This window comes from Beta vulgaris, chromosome 1 (assembly GCF_026745355.1).
Source record: "Beta vulgaris subsp. vulgaris cultivar EL10 chromosome 1, EL10.2, whole genome shotgun sequence".
Classification (NCBI taxonomy): domain Eukaryota; kingdom Viridiplantae; phylum Streptophyta; class Magnoliopsida; order Caryophyllales; family Amaranthaceae; genus Beta; species Beta vulgaris.
This window is the reverse complement of record NC_079202.1, coordinates 12,896,776-12,916,560: the sequence shown is the minus strand read 5'-3', so window position 1 is coordinate 12,916,560 and position 19,785 is coordinate 12,896,776. Positions and strand designations below refer to the sequence as shown.

Sequence of the window (19,785 nt, the reverse complement as noted above, 5' to 3'; positions counted from 1 at the left end):
AATTTTCAGTCGAAGTTGTAGTTCGTGTCGACTAGATTTGCTGTTTGTATGAGGGTTTGACGGTGATTTTGCGATGATGAAGAGCTGTTGTTGATCATGGATGTTGATTTTGATGATTGATCAATGATGGGTTGTGATGTGATGATTATTGATGCCGATCTCAACCATTAAAAATGGATAACTTATGATAAGTGGTGCTGCATCTGATGATTTATGTTGAACCGTTGATGGCTGATGATTGAAGATGATGATGGCCTAATTATGATGAACGAAAGTGATGATGCAATGATATAATGATTCTTGCACTGTTGATGTGTAACTGAAACAAAGATTATCATTTTATTTTTAGTCTAACTGAAACAAAACTGAAGCCAACTGAAATAAAAATAGAGCTAACTGAAACGAGAGTTGAATGTTTTCAGTTGGTTTTATTTTTCTTTCATTTAGTCGAATTTTTCTTTTCAGTTAGTCCAATTATTCTTTCATTTAGAGGTAACTTACTTTCATTTAGAGGCAACTTACTTTCATTTAGAGATAAGTTACTTTCATTTAGAGGTAAGTTGCTTTCATTTAGAAGTAAGTTGCTTTCATTTGAACTTATTTTATTTCATTTACTTAAGTTTTGTTATTAGTTAGAATAAAACACGTAAATGAAACAATAAGATAAGTAACTGAACTTAGAAGACATCCAACTGAAAAAAATTTAAAACCAACTGAATAAAAATTGAAACCAACTGAAAAAAATTGAAACCAACTGAAAAAAAATTGAAACCAACTGAAAAAAATTTGAAACCAACTGAAAAAAAATTGAAACCAACTGAAAGTCGTCCGACCAAAGATTATGGTCGGACGGTCTGACACAATACCTTCTCTATTATTTATTAGTATCATATATATTAGGATTGTTTATTTGTTAACTATGTAGTACTCAACTTTGCTGATTACGTGCTTTGTGTGTGTATGTTGATCATGGCTATGCCTTATTGATCATGTAATGACCCATTTGGTGAACAATATTTAGGGAACAACTAGTTATTAGGTCCGGGCTATGCCCCGGGTAAGAAAAAATTTCATTTATTAATATAATACTTTATGATAATAACACTAAATACAACTTAGCCTAGTGGTTAGAAGTTTAGTATACGTAATTGAGGTCTCGGGATCAAATCCTATACTATGCAATTTCTTATTTTTATTTATTGTACATGGATTAACATGAACTAAAACCCCCTAGGGAGAGCGCCACGTGGCACATTTTCTTGTTTTTGCACGCCTTTTAATATATTTGTACTAGTTGTATATGCACGCGATGCGTGCGTCGACAATCTTATGTAGTTATATACAAATGGACATGTTTTTTTTTTTTTATCTAAAATTATTTTAATAATGATGTAAATTATTAAGGTTCTTTTGTAGATGTTATTATCTTTTTAAATTAAAGGTGAATGATGTTTAACTGTTCAATACCGTCACCATAAAATTTGGTTGATGATTTAATAATTTTCTTTTCAGCGACTTTAGTATAGTTCTTTAACAATTATAGATGTTAATAAATCATATTGTTTGAACTTTGTAAATATGAAATATTATTTTATCACGATATGTTGCTAACTATTTTTGGTTGAAGATTCTAATTGATTTCGTGAATTGATTCATTGATTGTGTCAATCTAGTTTGTCAAGTTATTATTAATGGTATTGCATATTCCATTCGTATGGCAAGTTTTATTGATTCTCATTTTTTAATTTTTTATAAAAAGAAAAATATTATTTTAAATTATTAAAGGGTATTTAGCCACTTCAAAAGAGGACACCACACCTCCTCCTTTGGCTTATATAATAGAGATAGATAGTGCATCGCCATTTATAGGTTCGAAGATGATGCATCATGGGTTCGGGATTGGGGAGTTTGTGTAGATTATTTATCATAATTTGACTTCATACTTTTCGTAGTTGACTTTAACTATTGTTGTTGACTTTGACTTTTGTTGGTTTGACTTTTAGAGTTGACTTTTTGGCTGACTAAGTTTTTTTTCTAAAGTTATTTATTATGTTTTCCGCTGCAAAATTTCAAATAAGCTGATACGTTATCACATGGGTGATAATATTTGATAATTCCCTAAGTTTTATATTGAAAATGTATTTTGGAAAATAGAGAATTGTCACGGTGTTACAGGGTTAATGTCCTAAATTGTAGGTTTAATGGTCAATTATTGGAGGAGTACCCAATACAAAGTTTGCTTATAAATAAAACGTTCAACTTCAGTTCTAAGTGTGTCCGACAAAAGACAAAATATTCTAATTGTCAAAAGAGTAGGTACTTTTGTTCCTAAGAGAGTTCATTACAAACCATCCTTACGTTTGTTCTTCCAAGTATTCTGAAATTTGTATTTCATTTGGGGTTAAGGGTTTCGAGTGAAATCCTTGTACTGTGAGCTTGAGAAAAGCAAGATAGGACTTAGAGCTAAGTCGTGAGAAGAACCATAGTTGTGGAAATCATTATTGGGATCTCCAGTTCATGGAGGAACTTGAGAAGTTAACTCTAGAGAGTATAATAGGGTGTAACACAAAGATGTTACTTATTATATTTTACAGAGTCAAAATCATTTGTGGTCGAGGTTTTTCTCCTTGTATTGAGATAATATGTTTCCTCGTAAAAATCTTTTGTGTGCCCTTGGTGTGTTTCCTTTGATAGCTTTTATCGCGCAAAAAGTTACGCTTATTTCTCATACTATAATTCACCCCTAATTAGAATGCGCCTGTTCAAACAATATTCTTTTATACTTTAAAAAAAAATAACAAGATAATAAATTACATTAATGCTATTTCACAAAGCACCTAAGTATATCTTTTAATACTTTTTGCTGGGAAGAAGTTATTTTAGTTATGTACAAATGAACGACTATAAGATCGCATTTAAATATGCCCCAACGCCAAATATTGAAGCCTAAGCAGCTCATAAACGAAAACACTATATGTTCCTGGATTATAGGCGACATATTTATAATTTACTACATCATATATTAGAAACTCAATCTTATTGATCATGATTTTGAGGACCATATATCAGTCATTCCATGCAGCATCCACCATCTTAGCCATAAAACTATACCTATCAGCAGCTTCATCAATCTGCAAGAACATACATCATAAATTTGATAAGTATATTCCTAATTGGACAAAGACACCCACCATAAACATAGATAAGTAACTATTGTGTATTATATATGTTAAAGTTGATGACTTGAACTCATCAAATTACAGTTTTGTAGGGCCGCCCGGTCGAGTGTTCGTCGCAAATTATGACCAGGGCGAACGTCGCCCAATTGGGCCTGCAACGTCTGAAGGTGTGGAGAAATTGACAGCCCGATCAGGCGGATGTAGAGACCGATTTGGACGGCTTAGCTTTTACGCGGTTTTGACTATTTCCGTTTTGAGTTATCTTTTAGGGTTTTGTAAGGGGTTCCTTATGTTATAAAAGGTCTCCTTGGTGTTTATTATTAGATACAACTTATGAAGCACTTTTAGCCTCTAGAATTTAGTATTCCTTGTATTATTATATCTAGTTTTTTCCTCCATTATAGTAAAGAAGCTCCAATCCCCATCTGTGGACGTAGGTCTATTTTGACTGAATTACGTAAATTCTTATGTTCTTTGTTTGTTCTTTTTTATTGTTTTCTCATCATTATTATTTCATTGATTTTGTTCCGCTCTAATCAAACTAAACATTCTGTTTCATAATAACATACATAATACGTATAAGTAAATAAATATAAACCCTTTAAACGCCATTCATTCAACACTTCTCATATTGCTGTGTGGAAGCCTATGTTGCATGGAAACAGGCATGGGAAAAGTTGCAATTTTCTGCCTCAAAATCTGAGACAGATCAGATTTGGGTGTTTTCTATTGAAAAATTGGCATGGCTCTTGAGTTTTGATCTGATGCTTACCTCTTTTTGTATTGGACGTCCACATCCATGACCAGCCTTGCATTCGATCCGTCCGATTATTGGAGTAATTTGCGGACTCTTTGCTAAGCTCGTGCATAGAGTATATTGCATAGTCTGCATGATCAATGTCAATCACAACTCAGAACAAGCTCAGATTTCTAAATAAAATTATTGTAAGTGAAACTGCATGCTAATAATCAAGGCAATTACTTAAATATCATAGAATCTGTTAACAAAAAAATAGGAGAATATGATTATCAAAAGATTCTCTCAAGCAGAGGATTTATATTAAGGGGCACCCTGCAGTTTGCAAGTAACAATACTTACTGCTAACAGCTTAAGTGAGTGCAGTGGCACAACACGATCGTCATGATCAGCCGTCAATAGCATGGTTGCCGGATATTGTATATACCGGCCTGAAGAGCTTTCCCATGGCCTTTGAACATTATGGAGTGGTGAATACCTGTGGCATAATAATTCAACCAAATTAGTGTCAAGAAGTTTCCATCACAGTGAAAAAAACCCGAGATTGTATTGTTTACAATTGATAGAGATTTCGTCAAAATCAGTTCAAATCAACTATTATACTTCATATATTGATCTTTAAAATTCAAGTTTTAGCAAAAACCAGCTCAGTTCAATAAAAGAAGGTGAAAAGAATAAAACTTAAGTAGAATTTACAGTTTCCCATGATTTATTTTCGTTTTTGCAACATGATTTAAACTTGATTGAGCATTACATTGATGATCATTTTTTTTCCTGAAGGAAGCATTGATCATTTTTGATTCAGTCTTTCGAGCTAGTTGTTAACTTAGTACTATATTCAACATGGTTAACTACTCACTTAATTAGTGAATGAAAATCTTCCTCTTTATCTGAACAACCAAAATCCGCAGTCCAAGCGTGACCTGGGAAGATATATTTTCATCAGCAGAGACACATCTTCAAAGAGTCAAGGGGTATCAACCTCATAACAATGGTTAATTAACAACTAACCAATAGTAAATTTGTGAAATCGAAGCATGTCCATGACACCAACATGAGCTAAAGCGCAACCAAAAAGATCCGGCCTCTGCCACATTCAAAACCAAAGTAAAAACTGCTTTATACACCAGACTAGAAGTACAATTGTGAAAAGAGTAGCATATATATAAATTTAGTACCTGGTTTATGCAAGCACCAATTAGAAGGCCACCATTGCTTCTACCTTCAATACACAACTTTGAAGGCTGTGTATAACCCTTGGAGACAAGAAACTCAGCAGCAGCAATAAAATCGTCGAAGCAGTTTTGTTTTCTTTCTAAAGCTCCTGCTTTATGCCACTCTTCACCATACTCCCCACCACCACGAATATTGGCTAGGCAGAAAACGGCACCCAAGTGTTTCAGAAGCATTGTACGAATGACACTAAAACCCGGTGTTAGACTAACATTAAATCCACCATATGCGTATAGTAAGCATGGGTTTGATTTATCCAAAACAATATTCCTTTTGGCTACTATGAACATAGGTATCTTAGTGCCATCCTTACTCGGCACAAAAACCTGGTAAAAAGTTGCAGAGGCTACATTAATATGAATTTATCATCTAGACATGTACATAGAAGAGAATGCATCCTAAATGCTGTAAATATAATGCAATAGATGATGGTACAAAATTGACTTGTCATTTGCATTTAGACCAATAAATCAATACAAAATGCAAGTTTAGCTGCTTACCTGATCAATCTTGAATTCAGAACGATCAAAATTTGGTACGAAAATTTCTCTGAATATCTTCATTTGTGGAACCTCAGCTGCTAAGTCACACTGATATGTTATATTGAAGGTAAGAAAGCTAGTAAACGATACAAAAGCGAATCTATCTTTCCGCCTAGCACTAATTCTAACAGTGCCAATATCAATAGGTAAACATTGCAGGAAATCCCCTGTCTGAAGGTCCCTGATCTCGAGCAAATGCTTCACGTCTTTCAAGTAACATACAATAAGTTGATTTTCATTAGCAACCTCAGCTGTTACGAGTACATCTTTTTCAGATTCTGGAATAACATCAGTCCAAACATTTGGTTTATTTAGATCAATGCGTACTAGTTTACATCTTGGAGCGTTCTTGTTTGTTTGGAAGGTAAAAATGGTATCATCATTGGCAACATAATGATAGAGTGCATCCAACTCATCAACGAGTTTCGTAAATGGAAGCAAGCCATTTGCATCTTGGGCACTTCTAAGGCCATCATTGGGCAAGTTTGAAAGATTCAAATAATAGAGTTTGTTCACTTCTTCACAGTTATTCTCGATATGTAGAAGAAGATACTGCAAAAATTCAATATAATCAATACAAGAACCAGTTCAAAAAGAGGAAAAAATATGATTCCTAAGCAAGAAATAGCTTTTTAAAGTTTTTGCTCTCAACAACTAACTTTTACTGAATTAAACTGATTATTACTAACTTCCAATGATTTTCATTAACCAAATCAGAACTATACATATTTAACCAAAAAATAACTGAACAATACACTAGCTACTAGCTAAGTAGTTAGTAGTTTGGTTCCTGATCAGAACTGATTATTATTGATCAAACTATTTTTAGTACAAATTGTTTTCAAGTTGAAGAGAATGTAGCACTAAATCACCAAACTCACGTTGTGGTAACTGGTAAGTACACAAAATTCTATTTGAAAAAAATCTACTGTCTTTCGTTACCTTTCCATCATCGGTTACACGAGGGTAAAATCTGTATCTAGGATGTTTCGGATCCTTCCAGCATAGAATATCTTCAGACTGATCCGTACCAAGAACATGGTAATATAATTCATGATTCAGATTTATACTTGTTTCAGTACCATAATCTGCTATCTCTCCTCTGCAGAAAAACGAATTGAACAACTTATCACCGAAAAATATCAACAGAAACTAACTAAAGCTAAAGCTTATTCATGGTACAAAAAACTTACTCGGGGGCAGGGTAGCGACTGTAGAAAAATCCTCTATTATCATGAGTCCAAGAAACACCACTGAACTTGACCTGCCAAGAATAACAATGAGTGCAATATGGTAAGGTTTTAGGCAGAAAAATAAGTATTACAGCTTAAATTTGAAAAGTTTTGACTTCAAACATTTAACATGTAGGGAAGGACCATACTTTTTTTTTACTCGATTTGCATTTATCTGAACCTCTTAACCCTTGTTAATCTACATTTACTTAAACTCAAGGCAACTCAATCTTAGTTGTAATTGGTCCTGGTTATTGGGCGGGTCGGGTCAGGGCCCATGCGGGTCGAAAGCGGATCGGGTCATAAGGGTCTCTACCTAAAGAGTCGTAGCGGGTCGGGCTAAAAGGAAGGTGGACCAATAGCGGGTCGATAATGAGCATCCCAAGACCTCAAGTACATATACTAAAGTCTTAACCGCTAGACTAAGTTGTATTTAGTGTTATTATCATAAATTATTATATTAATAAATAAAGTTTTTCCTTACTCGGGACATTGCCCACGCCTAATAACTAGTTAATATAGTAAAACTTGTTTTTGTAAGGTGAAAACACACATTTAAGTTCTTGTTCTCATCAATCTGATTTTTCTACTGATTTTAGATGATTAAAAAGAACAAAGCCTTAGGCAAATACTTACCCATCTTAAAGCATCAGGCAGGGGAGTTTGGTTGGCGACACTAAGCACATTGATCGTAATCCAGTCACTTCCGCTTGAGCTTAGGCCGTATGCCATGTACTGCGCATCCTCGCTCACAGCACAGATGTTGAGAGACACGGTTCCATCCTCGCTAAGCTCATTTGGATTGAGCAGTACTCTTGGTTCACCTTCCAAACTATCCTGTTGAATAGCAAAGACACATGATAAAGATGACAATGCAATAGAAGTTTAGCTATAAACATGTGTAAGGCACATAGGGTGCATTTTGTATTCCTCTTCATCTAAACAGATTTTATTGACTTCATGATAAGTCTATAAACATCGACCCGAAAAGATGAAATGTAGAAAACGACGGAAGGAATGTTTTAGATTTTTTTTTCCAAATGCAGTCCATTAAAGTGGGCACTTTGTTGACTATAGCCATTTTATTTCAATCTCTTCAGCCTCAAATAAACCAAACATTTTTAAGTTGCAGCCCAAATCTAACATATCTTCACGCTTTTTGGGATGCAATTTAAAAGTGTTTGATTTATTTGAGCCTGCAATTGAAAGATTGAAATGAAAAGGGCTGCAATTAACAAAGTGCTCATGTTAGATGGTTGCATTTGGCAAAAAGAAAAAAAGCTCTATGTTTTACAACTTGTTAAAATTATTTTTTCTTACACTAATAACTTAAGATAAAGAGATACTCTTTTTGTTTTTTTTTTTTTTTTATATTTCTCACTTAAAATCTTGACCCTATTCATACTTGGAGACAATTATATGATTTTTTCTTAATTTTATAAGAAAAAAATGTAATCATGTGGGTCTTTTTTTTATTTATCTCAATAATATTTTATAAATATTCAATCGTTATAATTTTTATTAATATATAATGAAAAATATCTAAATTGGAAGACGTAATTGAAAAATGCGTACAAAAAGGTGAGAATGATGAAAAAAAAGGCAGAGGCAGTAGATATAAAGTGAACTATGTAGGCATGAAAAGCAGTAAAGTGATAATTCTTACGGTAACAATGTACATTTCACCACATAATTTTCTTGGGTACTAATTACTATAGTTTAGTTTATGAAGTACGAAAACCTACATCTCAATTTCAAAAATTTGTTCCGTAAAAAAATGAATGAAACCTAAGGTTTCCCCAATTGATAAACATTTTGGTATCTAAAACCCCAGTGGAAACATGCATGCTAATTATTGAAGGTAGGGCAATCCGGCAATGAAGTAATAAAAACCTGAACATAAAGCACATCTTGTGGCTGAAGCCCTTTGTTATGGAAGTAGAAGTATTTGTCTCCACGTTTAAAAGGCAGTTGAAACCTCTCAAACTGAAAAACCTCCTTTAACCTCTCCTTCATCTTCTCCCTCGTTTCACAAGTTTTCAGCAAAGATTCTGTCACTTCCACTTGACTCTTCACAAATTCTTTTGTCTCTTCTGAATCTGGATCTTCCAACCTTAATACAAAATAAAGGATCAGACTCCAGTACCAAGAGCTAGATTATGTGGAGTGTCAAAATAGACACACATTTTGCCAAAAACTTATATTCTCTCCATTCTAACGTTATAGTCATAGACTGCAAAAAGAATCACTTATTGCAGTTTTGCCAAATAATTTAATTTTAAGAGTCGTAGAGAACAATAATGTACATGAGCTTATTCATTTAGTATACACATAATATAATTATATAAGCGAAAATATTATTATCTATCAAAGAGGAACTAAATGATTCCTGCGTGCTTTTAGTTTATGATTTTATTTACAACTTATAGCTCCAATTATATATCGTACCTACTTTTCTCACAAGATAAAGGAGAAGGTAGGTTCATTGTTGAAGACATGCATACAAATAGAAGGCTTGTCTACGTTTGCCTAGAAGAATTAACTAGATAGTGTACATAAGCACAATAGCACATACTCAAAGCTAAACAAAGTTTGATCTAATGGTAAAAATTTAATCTCATTAATCTAAAGCTGTGTAATCAAATCCCACTATGAGACTCTTTCAAATAAATTTTTTATTATCATAGCTGATGTAGTAGAATCCTTCACCTTACCTATTTTAAAAATAATATATACTCAAAAATCAAAACTAATAATATCGCATATTAGGGTTCTAGGCTTAGCTGAAATAGATAAATAGGTAACAAATCCACTATCCCGCTTTAATGGTGGGGTTCAAATTCTATCGAAAATAGGAAAAATGCTTAGCTAGGATGGGCGTATACATTTTTTCCTCCTTTGGGCTTTTACTTATAAAGTGGCTTTGCCTATATTAACCCGCATGGACATTTACAAAAATAAATTAATTATGCAATGGACATCAAACAAAATATGGTTTTTTCATCTAATACCCATGACAAAAAAATTTATTCACCAAATACCCCAACTTTTTTCAAAATTCACCATATACCCTGACTTTTTTAAAAATTCACCAGATACCCTTACTATTAACGGACGTTAGTGCTCCATTAGTATTTATTTACATGTGTGCCATAAGTCAACCTAATTAGCCCTAAGACAACCTAATTAGGCCTAAGTCAACCTAATTATCCCTAATTCAACCTAATAAACCTAATTAAACCTAACTAAATCCTAAACTCTCCTTAACCCAACTCCAACCCCTAACCCTACCCCCCAAACCTAGACCCACCAGCCCACAACCCAACCCCAGCCCCACCCCCTCCCCTCTCCCTCCCGGCAACCCCCGCAGACCCGTTTTTCGGCAGTCCCTCTCCCCTCGCCTCCCTCGCGCCTCCCCTCCTTCTCCTTCCCTCGCACCTCCCCTTCCATGTCCCTCGCGCCTCCCCTCCCTCACTCTCACCGGCGCACTAGATCCACTATTCATGTCGAAGTCATCCGAGTTTGCGGCAATTTTTAGGCGGATGAGGGGGAGAGACTGAGTTCGCAATTTTGCGGCGGATGAGGGCTGGTAGGGGCTGCGGGGTGGTGGGGATAGGGAGAGTTAGGAGGAGGAGAGAGAACCGGAGGTGGGAGTGCGGTACGGGGCTCGGGAATCACAATTGAGCAGCGGATGAGAGGGAGGGGGCTGGTAGAGGCTGCGGCAACGAGGGAGATCGAGGGGGAGGGGGTGGCTGGTAGGGGCTGCAGGGTGGTGCGGGTGGGGAGGCGCAACAGCGAGGGAGATCGCGGGGGAGGGGGTGGTTGGTGGGGCTGGGGTAGGGGGCAGGTGGGGCTGTGGGTCGGTGTGGGCTTGGTGGGCTGGGAATGGGTTAGGGGTTTTAGGTTAGTTAGGGTTTTAGGATTTTTTTTTGGTTTTTAGGGATTTTTAGGTTTAATTAACGCTAATGACTAACAGAGTTAATCGTCGTTAGTCATTAAGGATATTTTATGTCATTTTTTTTAAAATTTGGGGTATCTGGTGAATTTTTTTTAAAATTCAAGGGTATATGGTGAATTTTGAAAAAAATTGGGGTATTTGGTGGATGATTTTTTTTTATCAGGGGTATTTGGTGAAAAAACCGAACAAAATAAGGTAATATGAATTTTGCCTTTATATAAGCATAATTCAAACTTATATGACTCGATATTAATATAACTAAAACGATTCTAGTTCTATAAAATAAGTTAAACCCAAACCATATAACTCACCTATAATAAATGTATAGAGTTAAATAAATTGTAATAGACAAATTATTAGAATAGGCGGTCTAATTTTAACATAAAATTAGACGAACCTAAAACTGAATTTTTCTAGCAAACTCATTCCATTTGACTCTACGACACTATCCTAGACACCCCTTATTTTTCCTTCCTTTATTTTCTTGATTCTCGAACTACAACATACAATTTCAAAAAATAACTCGGTAGTCTTACTGAACGGATTAGTTCTAGTCACTAAATGGATTAAACTAGTCATTGAATAAGTTAGAATATGTATACTGAATTGATTAAACTGGTCACGAAATAGATTAAACTGGTCCTTAAATAGATTAAACTCACTATATTAAAAAAGGTGGCATATTCTTTGCTGAATATTGCGCTTGAACCGTACCTAATTCTAAACTAAAAATAGGCGCGCGATCTCTTACAAGACCATTTTGTAAAACCGAATTTAAAGTACCTATGCTTTAAAGTCTAGAAAAAGTTTGCTAATATACTCTCAAATCCCGCGCAAACGAAAACCTTCGTTTGACCATATCATTACTAGCCTTCATATGCACGCGATGCGTGCGTTAATTTCAAAATTTATTATTATATTAGATACTCCATTTGTACTTTATTTATGATTAAACTTAAATGTGAAAAATTCAACAGTTAGATGAATTTAGATATATTAATTCGCTAATGTAAAAAAATAAAAATGTTGTAAGTGATTGTTAACATTAATTTTTTGTGGATTGAACAGAAAGAGCAAAAATAATGAGTTGGTTTAACTGGATTAAAGAGTATCAAAGGTAGTGAATGTTCAGACTTTTCATGTGCACATTATGTATGTCATCTTTTTTTATAAGGTATAAATATTTTGCCCATTTAATTTTTGATTGAAGTATTTGATGCATATACCATTTTAAACTTGTTTTAAATGGCAAGTTGGAATGATAATTTTTAAATGATTTGCTTTTGTAATTTTTTTCATTCCATTAATTAGATCATTAAGGGTATTTTAGTCACTTCAAAAAGGACACCATACCTCCTCCCTTGGCTTATATAATAGCGATCTTTCACAACTTTGGATAAATCAAACAGATATACTTGTACATACAATATTTCCTATTTTTGTGAAGTGGAAGTTAAAATCAACAACTTTTACTTTTGTAGCCTTTAGGTAAGTCAACTTACCACCCCGTCAAAAAAAAGTCAACTTACCACAAATTATTGCAAAACAATAAATATTATCTCTAACCATAACCATATTAAGGAGTAATTCTTCTATAAAATTAAAAATTCAAATGAATTTCATAAATAAGTTAGGAATTAAGTACGTACCATCTATAAGGATCAGAAATAGGAGTACCATGGTAGTAATCTACAACGGATTCATCACGTCGTGCCTTCGGGTATGTCATGGGTGAATCAATCTTAGATAACGACGCCATTAATCTGATGTAAAAATTATTTTCTTATAAAATAAATGAATATAAGAGCGAGAAATTAAACTTTAGTGCAGCTTAAATTAGCAACTACGCCAGAAAATATTGCTACTACTTGGTAGCATTATATTGCAACTTAAGTAAGGGGAGAGAACAAAAAGGAGGAAAAAGAAAATTAAAGTAGCTAGGATGTCGCCAGAGTGAGTTAAAACTATAAAAAGGAGAGTTGGATTATTAGTTAGCCAACTTCAATGTATAAAATAGGGATGTTGTAAGAATGATAAGGTAATGTCAAGTCCTTTTTAAGGAATCTTCCAAAGAATCCTAATTTTGGCTGTTTTAATGTATAATAGGACGTAGTTTTTGTATTTAAGTCATTGGGAACATTAAATTATGGTGTAAAGATGTTGTCATTTCTTAGAAAAACTGTTGTCATATTTATTGGTACACACCCTTTTATTTCTCCCTTTATGGAGTATATATTACTCAACATCATCCTCCTAAATAAGATCGAAAAAGCATCATTCCATATCCAAATCAAATTTTTTTCTTTGTTTTTTTTTTTTTTCACATTTTTGTTTGTAAACGTATTCTTTTTCTAATCTTTTTTTTTTAAAAAAGAATTTTCCTATTTAATTTATCTATTTATCAATCTATAAGTACTGGGTTCGACTTTTATCAGATGTATGGAATTGTTACAATACGTAAAAAAAAAAAAAAGATAATAGGTAATTTTTTTCCAAAAACAAATTAAAGTCGGTCCAATTAATATCTTCCTCCTCCTTGTAACCCAATCCCTATCCCTCTAAGCATCAGAAAGGAGTTTATTACTCAAGAAAATGATTAGGTTGCCATGGAGAAGTATATGAACAAGGAACTGAAATTAGATGCATCTCCGGAGAAAAAATTTCTAGTTCATGTTCTTTGTTCATGTACTTTTCCACGGCTACAAAGTATGCTAAGGCAAATTTATTTTATTAAATATATAACTTGTAATATTCCTTAAAATAATATGACTTGTAATATATAGCAATCCTCATTTATTTTTAAAAGTAATATTGTAACATGATTGTTCTATTGATATCTTATAGGAGTACTTTTGTTCTTTCATAAAATTTGATTTATATGTTTATGCCTTTATGGTCAGACAGTTGAAATGTGACTACATCTACAACACAAGAGGAAGCTCATAAAGGTGCAAGAGTTTCAGTGCCATATAATTGACCCTTGGATCAGCAGATTAATTTGGAAATAGGTTAACTTCAGGTTTAATTAATATAAGAATCTGGTAAATTAGCAGCATGGGTTGGAGATTGCAGAACAAGCTCTCATCTTCTATTCCATAACAAGACAGAGCGCTCTCTCTCTCTCTTTAGGTATTCTAAACGGATGTATGCTTATCCAGAAGTATATTACAATTTTGATTTTTTTCATTTAATAAATCATGCCTGCATATAGCATGAAGAAGTAGTACTTGGTTTAGTGATTTGATTTGTATCTCACAATTTTAAGGTTGTGAGATCAAATTCTACTAAATACACTTTGGTGGTGGGGATTTCCCTTCACCATTCTCCTACTCTCAAGGGGCCTTGCCTGCAAACCCGGGCCAGCTTGACCTGTGCGAGATTCCGGTCCGATTAGAAAGTCTTCTCCTTAACTTTAAAAAAATACAATAAATTCCTCTATTTAGCAACGCTCCGACTTTAATATACTTTCTTCATTTCATATAGTTGGTACCACTTTTTTTTTTTTTTTTTTTTTGAAATTTCAATTAGTTGTGATATTACTTTGTATAATATTGGATCCTCATTATCTATCTTATCACATGGATCCCTGCATGCACTCCGTACAACCTGTGGCTTCCTCCATGTTACAATTTGAAAGAAAGAAGTAGAATCATAGCAAAGTAACGAAAAGAGTTACAATTCTCCTTAAAATATTGTACTGCTCCTATTTTCTTAGTTATATTATATTGGTTTTTTCACATTTATCAACGTATCACTTTTGCCATTAATATGTTTAACTATTTAGTAATACGTTTGAAGAACGATGGTTTTTCAAAGATATATAGATTGACTCAAATTCAATAACAATTTTCATGATAACATTTTCTTTTAGATATTAATCAAAAAAGAATGGTCGAAACGGGTATATAAAATAGTGCAAAGTGTCAATATGATACAACCAAAAGAATGGAGCCAAACTTCCTCGGTTTAGTTGGTTGAGAATCGACCTCGTAACCTTAAGGTCAAAAGATCAAATCCTCCCAACGGTTGTTTTCGGAATAAGGATTCCGCTTACTTTTTCCCTATTTTGTCTCAAGTGTCTGGCCTCAAAAACTTTTTAAATGTAAAATTAGAAAAATGAGCAAAATTTAAAAAGCCTACTACTTTTTGATTAGGTACCAAGAGAATTTAGAATAATGATTACAATTTCTTAAGGTGGATTTCTAGAAAAAAAATTATGGGGCCTAGAATTTGTCACATACCCAGACAATAGAGAAAAAAGTTTCAAATCTATATTCTATATTATCTATACAAATATATTAAAAGGCGTGCGTAACAACGTCGATGCGCCACGTAGCACCTTCCTCCTGCCACCAGAATTTTGCCACGTGTCTGTTAACCAACAAAGCCAAGTGGTCATCATTCCAAAAATATATATGCTGTAGGCTGGGCTCGAACCCCTGACCTTATGTAAGAATTTTCAAAGAATTACCCTCTCATCTAACATCTCTTAATGATCCATGTTTCCACAAAATTACAAATATGTGTTGTAATTAGTTAATATTATTAAACATATCCCTTGCATCCTTAAAAATAAATAAATTTACATGTTCATTAAAATTAATTATGTATGCATGATACCATTTGAAAAGCAGTGTTGACCACTACATTACTACCCCTAGGGAGTTTTAGCTCATGTAATCTATGTACAATAAATTTTTTTTAGAAATTGCGTAGTATAGGGTTTGATCAGGAGACCTCAAGTACATATACTAAAGTCTTAACCACTAGGTTAAGTTGTATTTATTGTTATTATCATAAAGTATTATATTAATAAATGAAAATTTTTCTTATCGGGCCTAATAACTAGTCTATACGACAAATACATTAAAAGGCGTGCGAAAACAAGATATTGTGCCACGTGGCGCTCTCCCTAGGAAGTTTTAGTTCATGTAATCCATGTACAATAAAAAAATTAAGAAATTGCATAGTACAGGGTTTGATCCCGAGACCTCAAGTACATATACTAAAGTTCTAACCACTAGATTATATTGATAAATGAAATTTTTTCTTACCCGGAGCATAGCTCGGGCGTAATAACTAGTTAATATATAAAAGGCGTTCTTAAACAAGGAAGATGCTACATGGCGCTCTCTAACAAATATATTAAAAGGTGTGCATAACAACGTCTATGCGCCACATGGCACCCTCTTTCTGCCACTAGAATTTTGCCACGTGTCTATTAATCAACAATAAGTCAGGTGATCATTATTTAAAAAAATATATATGCTAAAGCTTGGGCTCGAACCTCTGACCTCAGGTAAGGATTTCCAAAGACTCACCATCTCATCTAACATCTTTTAGTGATTCATATTTCCACAAAATTATAGATGTGTGTTGCAATTAGTAAAGTGGCAATAAATTCCTACGTCCAACCGTAAGGTTTATTTTTCTTATTTGATTTCTTTTTTGCAGTCACTCCCTTACTCCATCTCCCCTTTATCTATACAAATATATTAAAAGGCATGCATAAACAATAAACTGTGCCACGTGGCGCTCTCCCTATGGAGTTTTAGTTCATGTCAGTAAAAAATTTAGAAATTGCATAGTATAGGGTTTGATCCGAGACCTCAAGTACATATACTAAAGTCTTAACCACTAGGCTAAGTTGTCTTTAGTGTTATTATCATAAAGTATTATATTAATAAATGAAATTTTTTCTTACTTGGGGCATAGCCTGGGCCTAATAACTAGTTAATATATAAAAGACGTTCTTAAACAAGGAACGATGCTACATGGCGCTCTCTAAGAGCATTTAAGTCCATGTAATCCATATCCAATAAAAATTTAGAAATTACAAAGTATAAGATTTGATCTCGTAACTTCAAGTATATATAATAAAGTGTTAATCATTAGACCAAAGGATATTTAATGTTATCTTCTCAAAATTATAATATTAATAAATGGAAATTTTCCTTACTTGAGGCGTATCGCTGACCAAATAACTAGTTTAAGCATCAAAATTGTTTTCTAAGCCCCCAACATCACATGTAGCCCAAACTTTGTCAATGAAGGAACAATAATCCGCTGTCAATGAGAAGTCCATGGTCCGCCAGTAACTTCTTAATGCGGCCCATCTTAGCTATGTGAATGCATACGGTTATAACGGACGTGAGAGAGAAACAATTTATGAATGCAAAAACAATAAAAACAGACAACAGATTTACGTGGTTCACCAATTTGGCTACATCCACGGCAGAGAGAGGGAGAATATTTTATTATGAGAGAAGAACATATTACTGAGAGAATAGAGTGTTTTTCGTAGTCTAAAACCCTAAGATATAAATAATGTATTTATATCCCGTCAGAAAAACGCGTTTCTGTGTTTACCGGGCAGCCGCCCGATCGGGTCGGGCGAACCCTCCCGATCGGGCGGTAATTTCTTCCTTCCCCAGTTTCGTTGCACGCCCGAGTCGTAATTCGGTGTCTCGCCCGATCGGGCGACCAGACCCGATGGCATCGGGCGATTAAGCTTTTCACTCCAGTTCCTCAGCGCATTGCGGGACCGATCGGGCGGCCTCGCCTGACCCGATCGGGAGCTGCGCCGAAACCTCTATTTGACACATTTCGTCGAACATCTTCGATGCACAATGATTCAAGGCACATTCTTACAAATCTCCACCTTGACTTGAATCCTCTCACAATAACCAGAAAACCAGATGCATTGATCACAATGCCCAGAATCTCCCAAACACCAGATTTGTCCCAAAAGACAACCAGAACAGATTAGTCCCTAAGGACCCAGAATTGCCCAAGGAGGGCAATTAACAATCACGAACATTGAGTAAGTCCAAACAATGTTGGAACTTACTCTGCGGAACCGGCTTGGTGAACATATCAGTAGGATTATCAGCAGTTCCTACCTTTTTCACCTTAATCCTAGTCTCACTCCTCAGGAAATGGTATCTCACATCAATATGTTTAGTTCTCTCATGATGGACTTGATCCTTAGCTAAACATATTGCACTCAGACTGTCACAGTACACAATAGCTTGATCATGATGTAACCCAAGATCACTAACTAGTCCCTTTACACTAGTAGAATAAATGCTATTTGCTGCGGTGATATTGCTGCGGTTTTACCTATACGCAGCAATATAACACGCAAAAAGAAAAGAAAAAATAGAAATTAACAATATTGCTGCGGTTCCCGCCCAAAACCGCAGCAATATTGTCTAACGGACACTTTTTAAAAATAATGTGGGGCCCTGAACAGCAAATATTGTTGCGGTTTCCACGTAGGACCGCAGCAATATATTAAAAAAATATTTTTTTTAATATATTGCTGCGGTCCTACGTGGCAACAGCAGCAATATATGCTGAACTAACAAAAAAAAAGAGCGCCTGTTGAAAATATAAAAGACAACTTAGGGTTTTTCTTTCATTCTGTCAAGTGAGGCGCCTCTCCTCCCCTCCTCTCTCTCTCTCCTCTCTCTCTCTCTTCTCTCTCCTCTCTCTCTCAGTCGTTTGTTTCCTCTCAGCCTTCGTTTTTTCTCACCCTCCTCCTCCCTCACCGTCGCCAAAAAGCCTCCTTCATCGCTCACTCTCCTCGTCGCCGCATCTGTTCGCAAGTCGCTCGACTCTCCTTCGTCGCTCATTCTCCTCGTCGCCACAAAGCCTCTCAGCCTTCGTCGCTCACTCCCTCGTCGCCGCATCTGTTCGCAAGTCGCTCGACGCAACAAAGCCTCCTTCGTCGCCATCAACAATTGTTCGCTTACTCTCCTCAGCGCCGCATCTGTTCGCAATTCACTCGAAATCACCATCTTCGCGAAATTTCGCAGTCGGCGTGGTAGGCGTGTCGCGCACCTATCAAAAGTAATTACCTAACTAACTTCCTAACTATGTAGCAGAGCAAGTCAGGGTCGAATCCACAGGGACAAACGTATCAAACACTAGCTATCTTGACTCAATTTAACTAAACGAGTGACAAACAATGATGAAAAGGTATTGACTAAGACTAACACTAAACTACGATAATTACTAAGAACACACAAGATATAATCAATTAACTAAAACATTTAGAATTAAGCATCACCACTAGCATGACCAATACATGAATAAATTCCATCCCAAATAACATAATCAAGAATCCAAGAGGAGTAATGCACCTTATAATTACCAAAGATCTCTCCCGAGTACCAATGGCTACTCTAAACAAGCAATCAAACCTATTCCCATAGAATCATGCAAGAAAGAGGCATTAAGCATAGCATCACAATTAAATTCCTAACAATCCCATCTAACTATTCCCATAGAAGATATTCATATCATTGATTGGATCAACAAAACCATCTAGATTCAATTCCCATTGAAAATAAGATATACGGAGTCAAATCAAAATCACCTATCCCTAGTATGATAATGAGCATAAGAACAATCCAATCAAGCAAGAACAATTGATCATATAAATTGGGATTAATGGAGGAATTCACATATTAAATCATTGCTAGGGTTTTACTTAACCCTAGATTAATGGACTACTCACACATAATTGAAATAGCAAAACAAATAATGAACAAATTAAAAGACATGATAATAATGAAAGGAAAGAAGAGATTAAGAAAACTTAGTCTTTACTTGAAGGAATCAAAGCGTAGTAATCAATGTAATGGAGTAAACTCAAAAGCTCTCTAAAAAGTTATAAAATGTATTCTCTAGTAAAAAGGCGCAGTTTTTAACTCTAATAAAATAGTATTTATATGTCTTGCAAATCCGGCGCAACACGCGCTCAAAACAGCCAAAAGATCGTCCCGCCCGACCGGTCGGGCGGATTTTGCCCGGTCAGGCGGTCGTCAGGTCTTGTGCTCCTTCGTCGCGCCTGGCCGGGCGCCTTTCAGCATAATAA

General features: G+C 34.9%; 1 protein-coding gene across 1 annotated transcript; it reads right to left on the bottom strand.

The window, feature by feature from the left end:
* Window positions 1-2,759: 2,759 nt before the first annotated feature.
* LOC104884402 (uncharacterized) lies at window positions 2,760-13,009 on the bottom strand. The gene is made up of 12 exons (XM_010669043.4): window positions 12,551-13,009; window positions 8,837-9,056; window positions 7,580-7,780; window positions 6,905-6,975; window positions 6,654-6,813; window positions 5,670-6,263; window positions 5,115-5,495; window positions 4,948-5,023; window positions 4,796-4,859; window positions 4,279-4,414; window positions 3,952-4,065; window positions 2,760-3,131 (listed from the first exon to the last, which is right to left on the bottom strand). Exons 1-12 carry the CDS (start codon window positions 12,658-12,660, stop codon window positions 3,066-3,068), a joined length of 2,193 nt encoding a protein of 730 aa, XP_010667345.2. The 5' UTR covers window positions 12,661-13,009; the 3' UTR covers window positions 2,760-3,065.
* Between the last annotated feature and the right edge of the window lie 6,776 nt (window positions 13,010-19,785).

Coding starts and splice junctions, on each gene's coding strand:
- LOC104884402 (XM_010669043.4), bottom strand. CDS start 12,660: ATGGCGTCGTTATCTAAGATTGATTCACCCATGACATACCCGAAGGCA. Junction 7,781..8,836: donor AAGATGTGCTTTATGTTCAG/GTTTTTATTACT, acceptor GCTATTCAACAG/GATAGTTTGGAAGGTGAACC. Junction 3,132..3,951: donor GACGTCCAATACAAAAAGAG/GTAAGCATCAGA, acceptor ATGTTCTTGCAG/ATTGATGAAGCTGCTGATAG.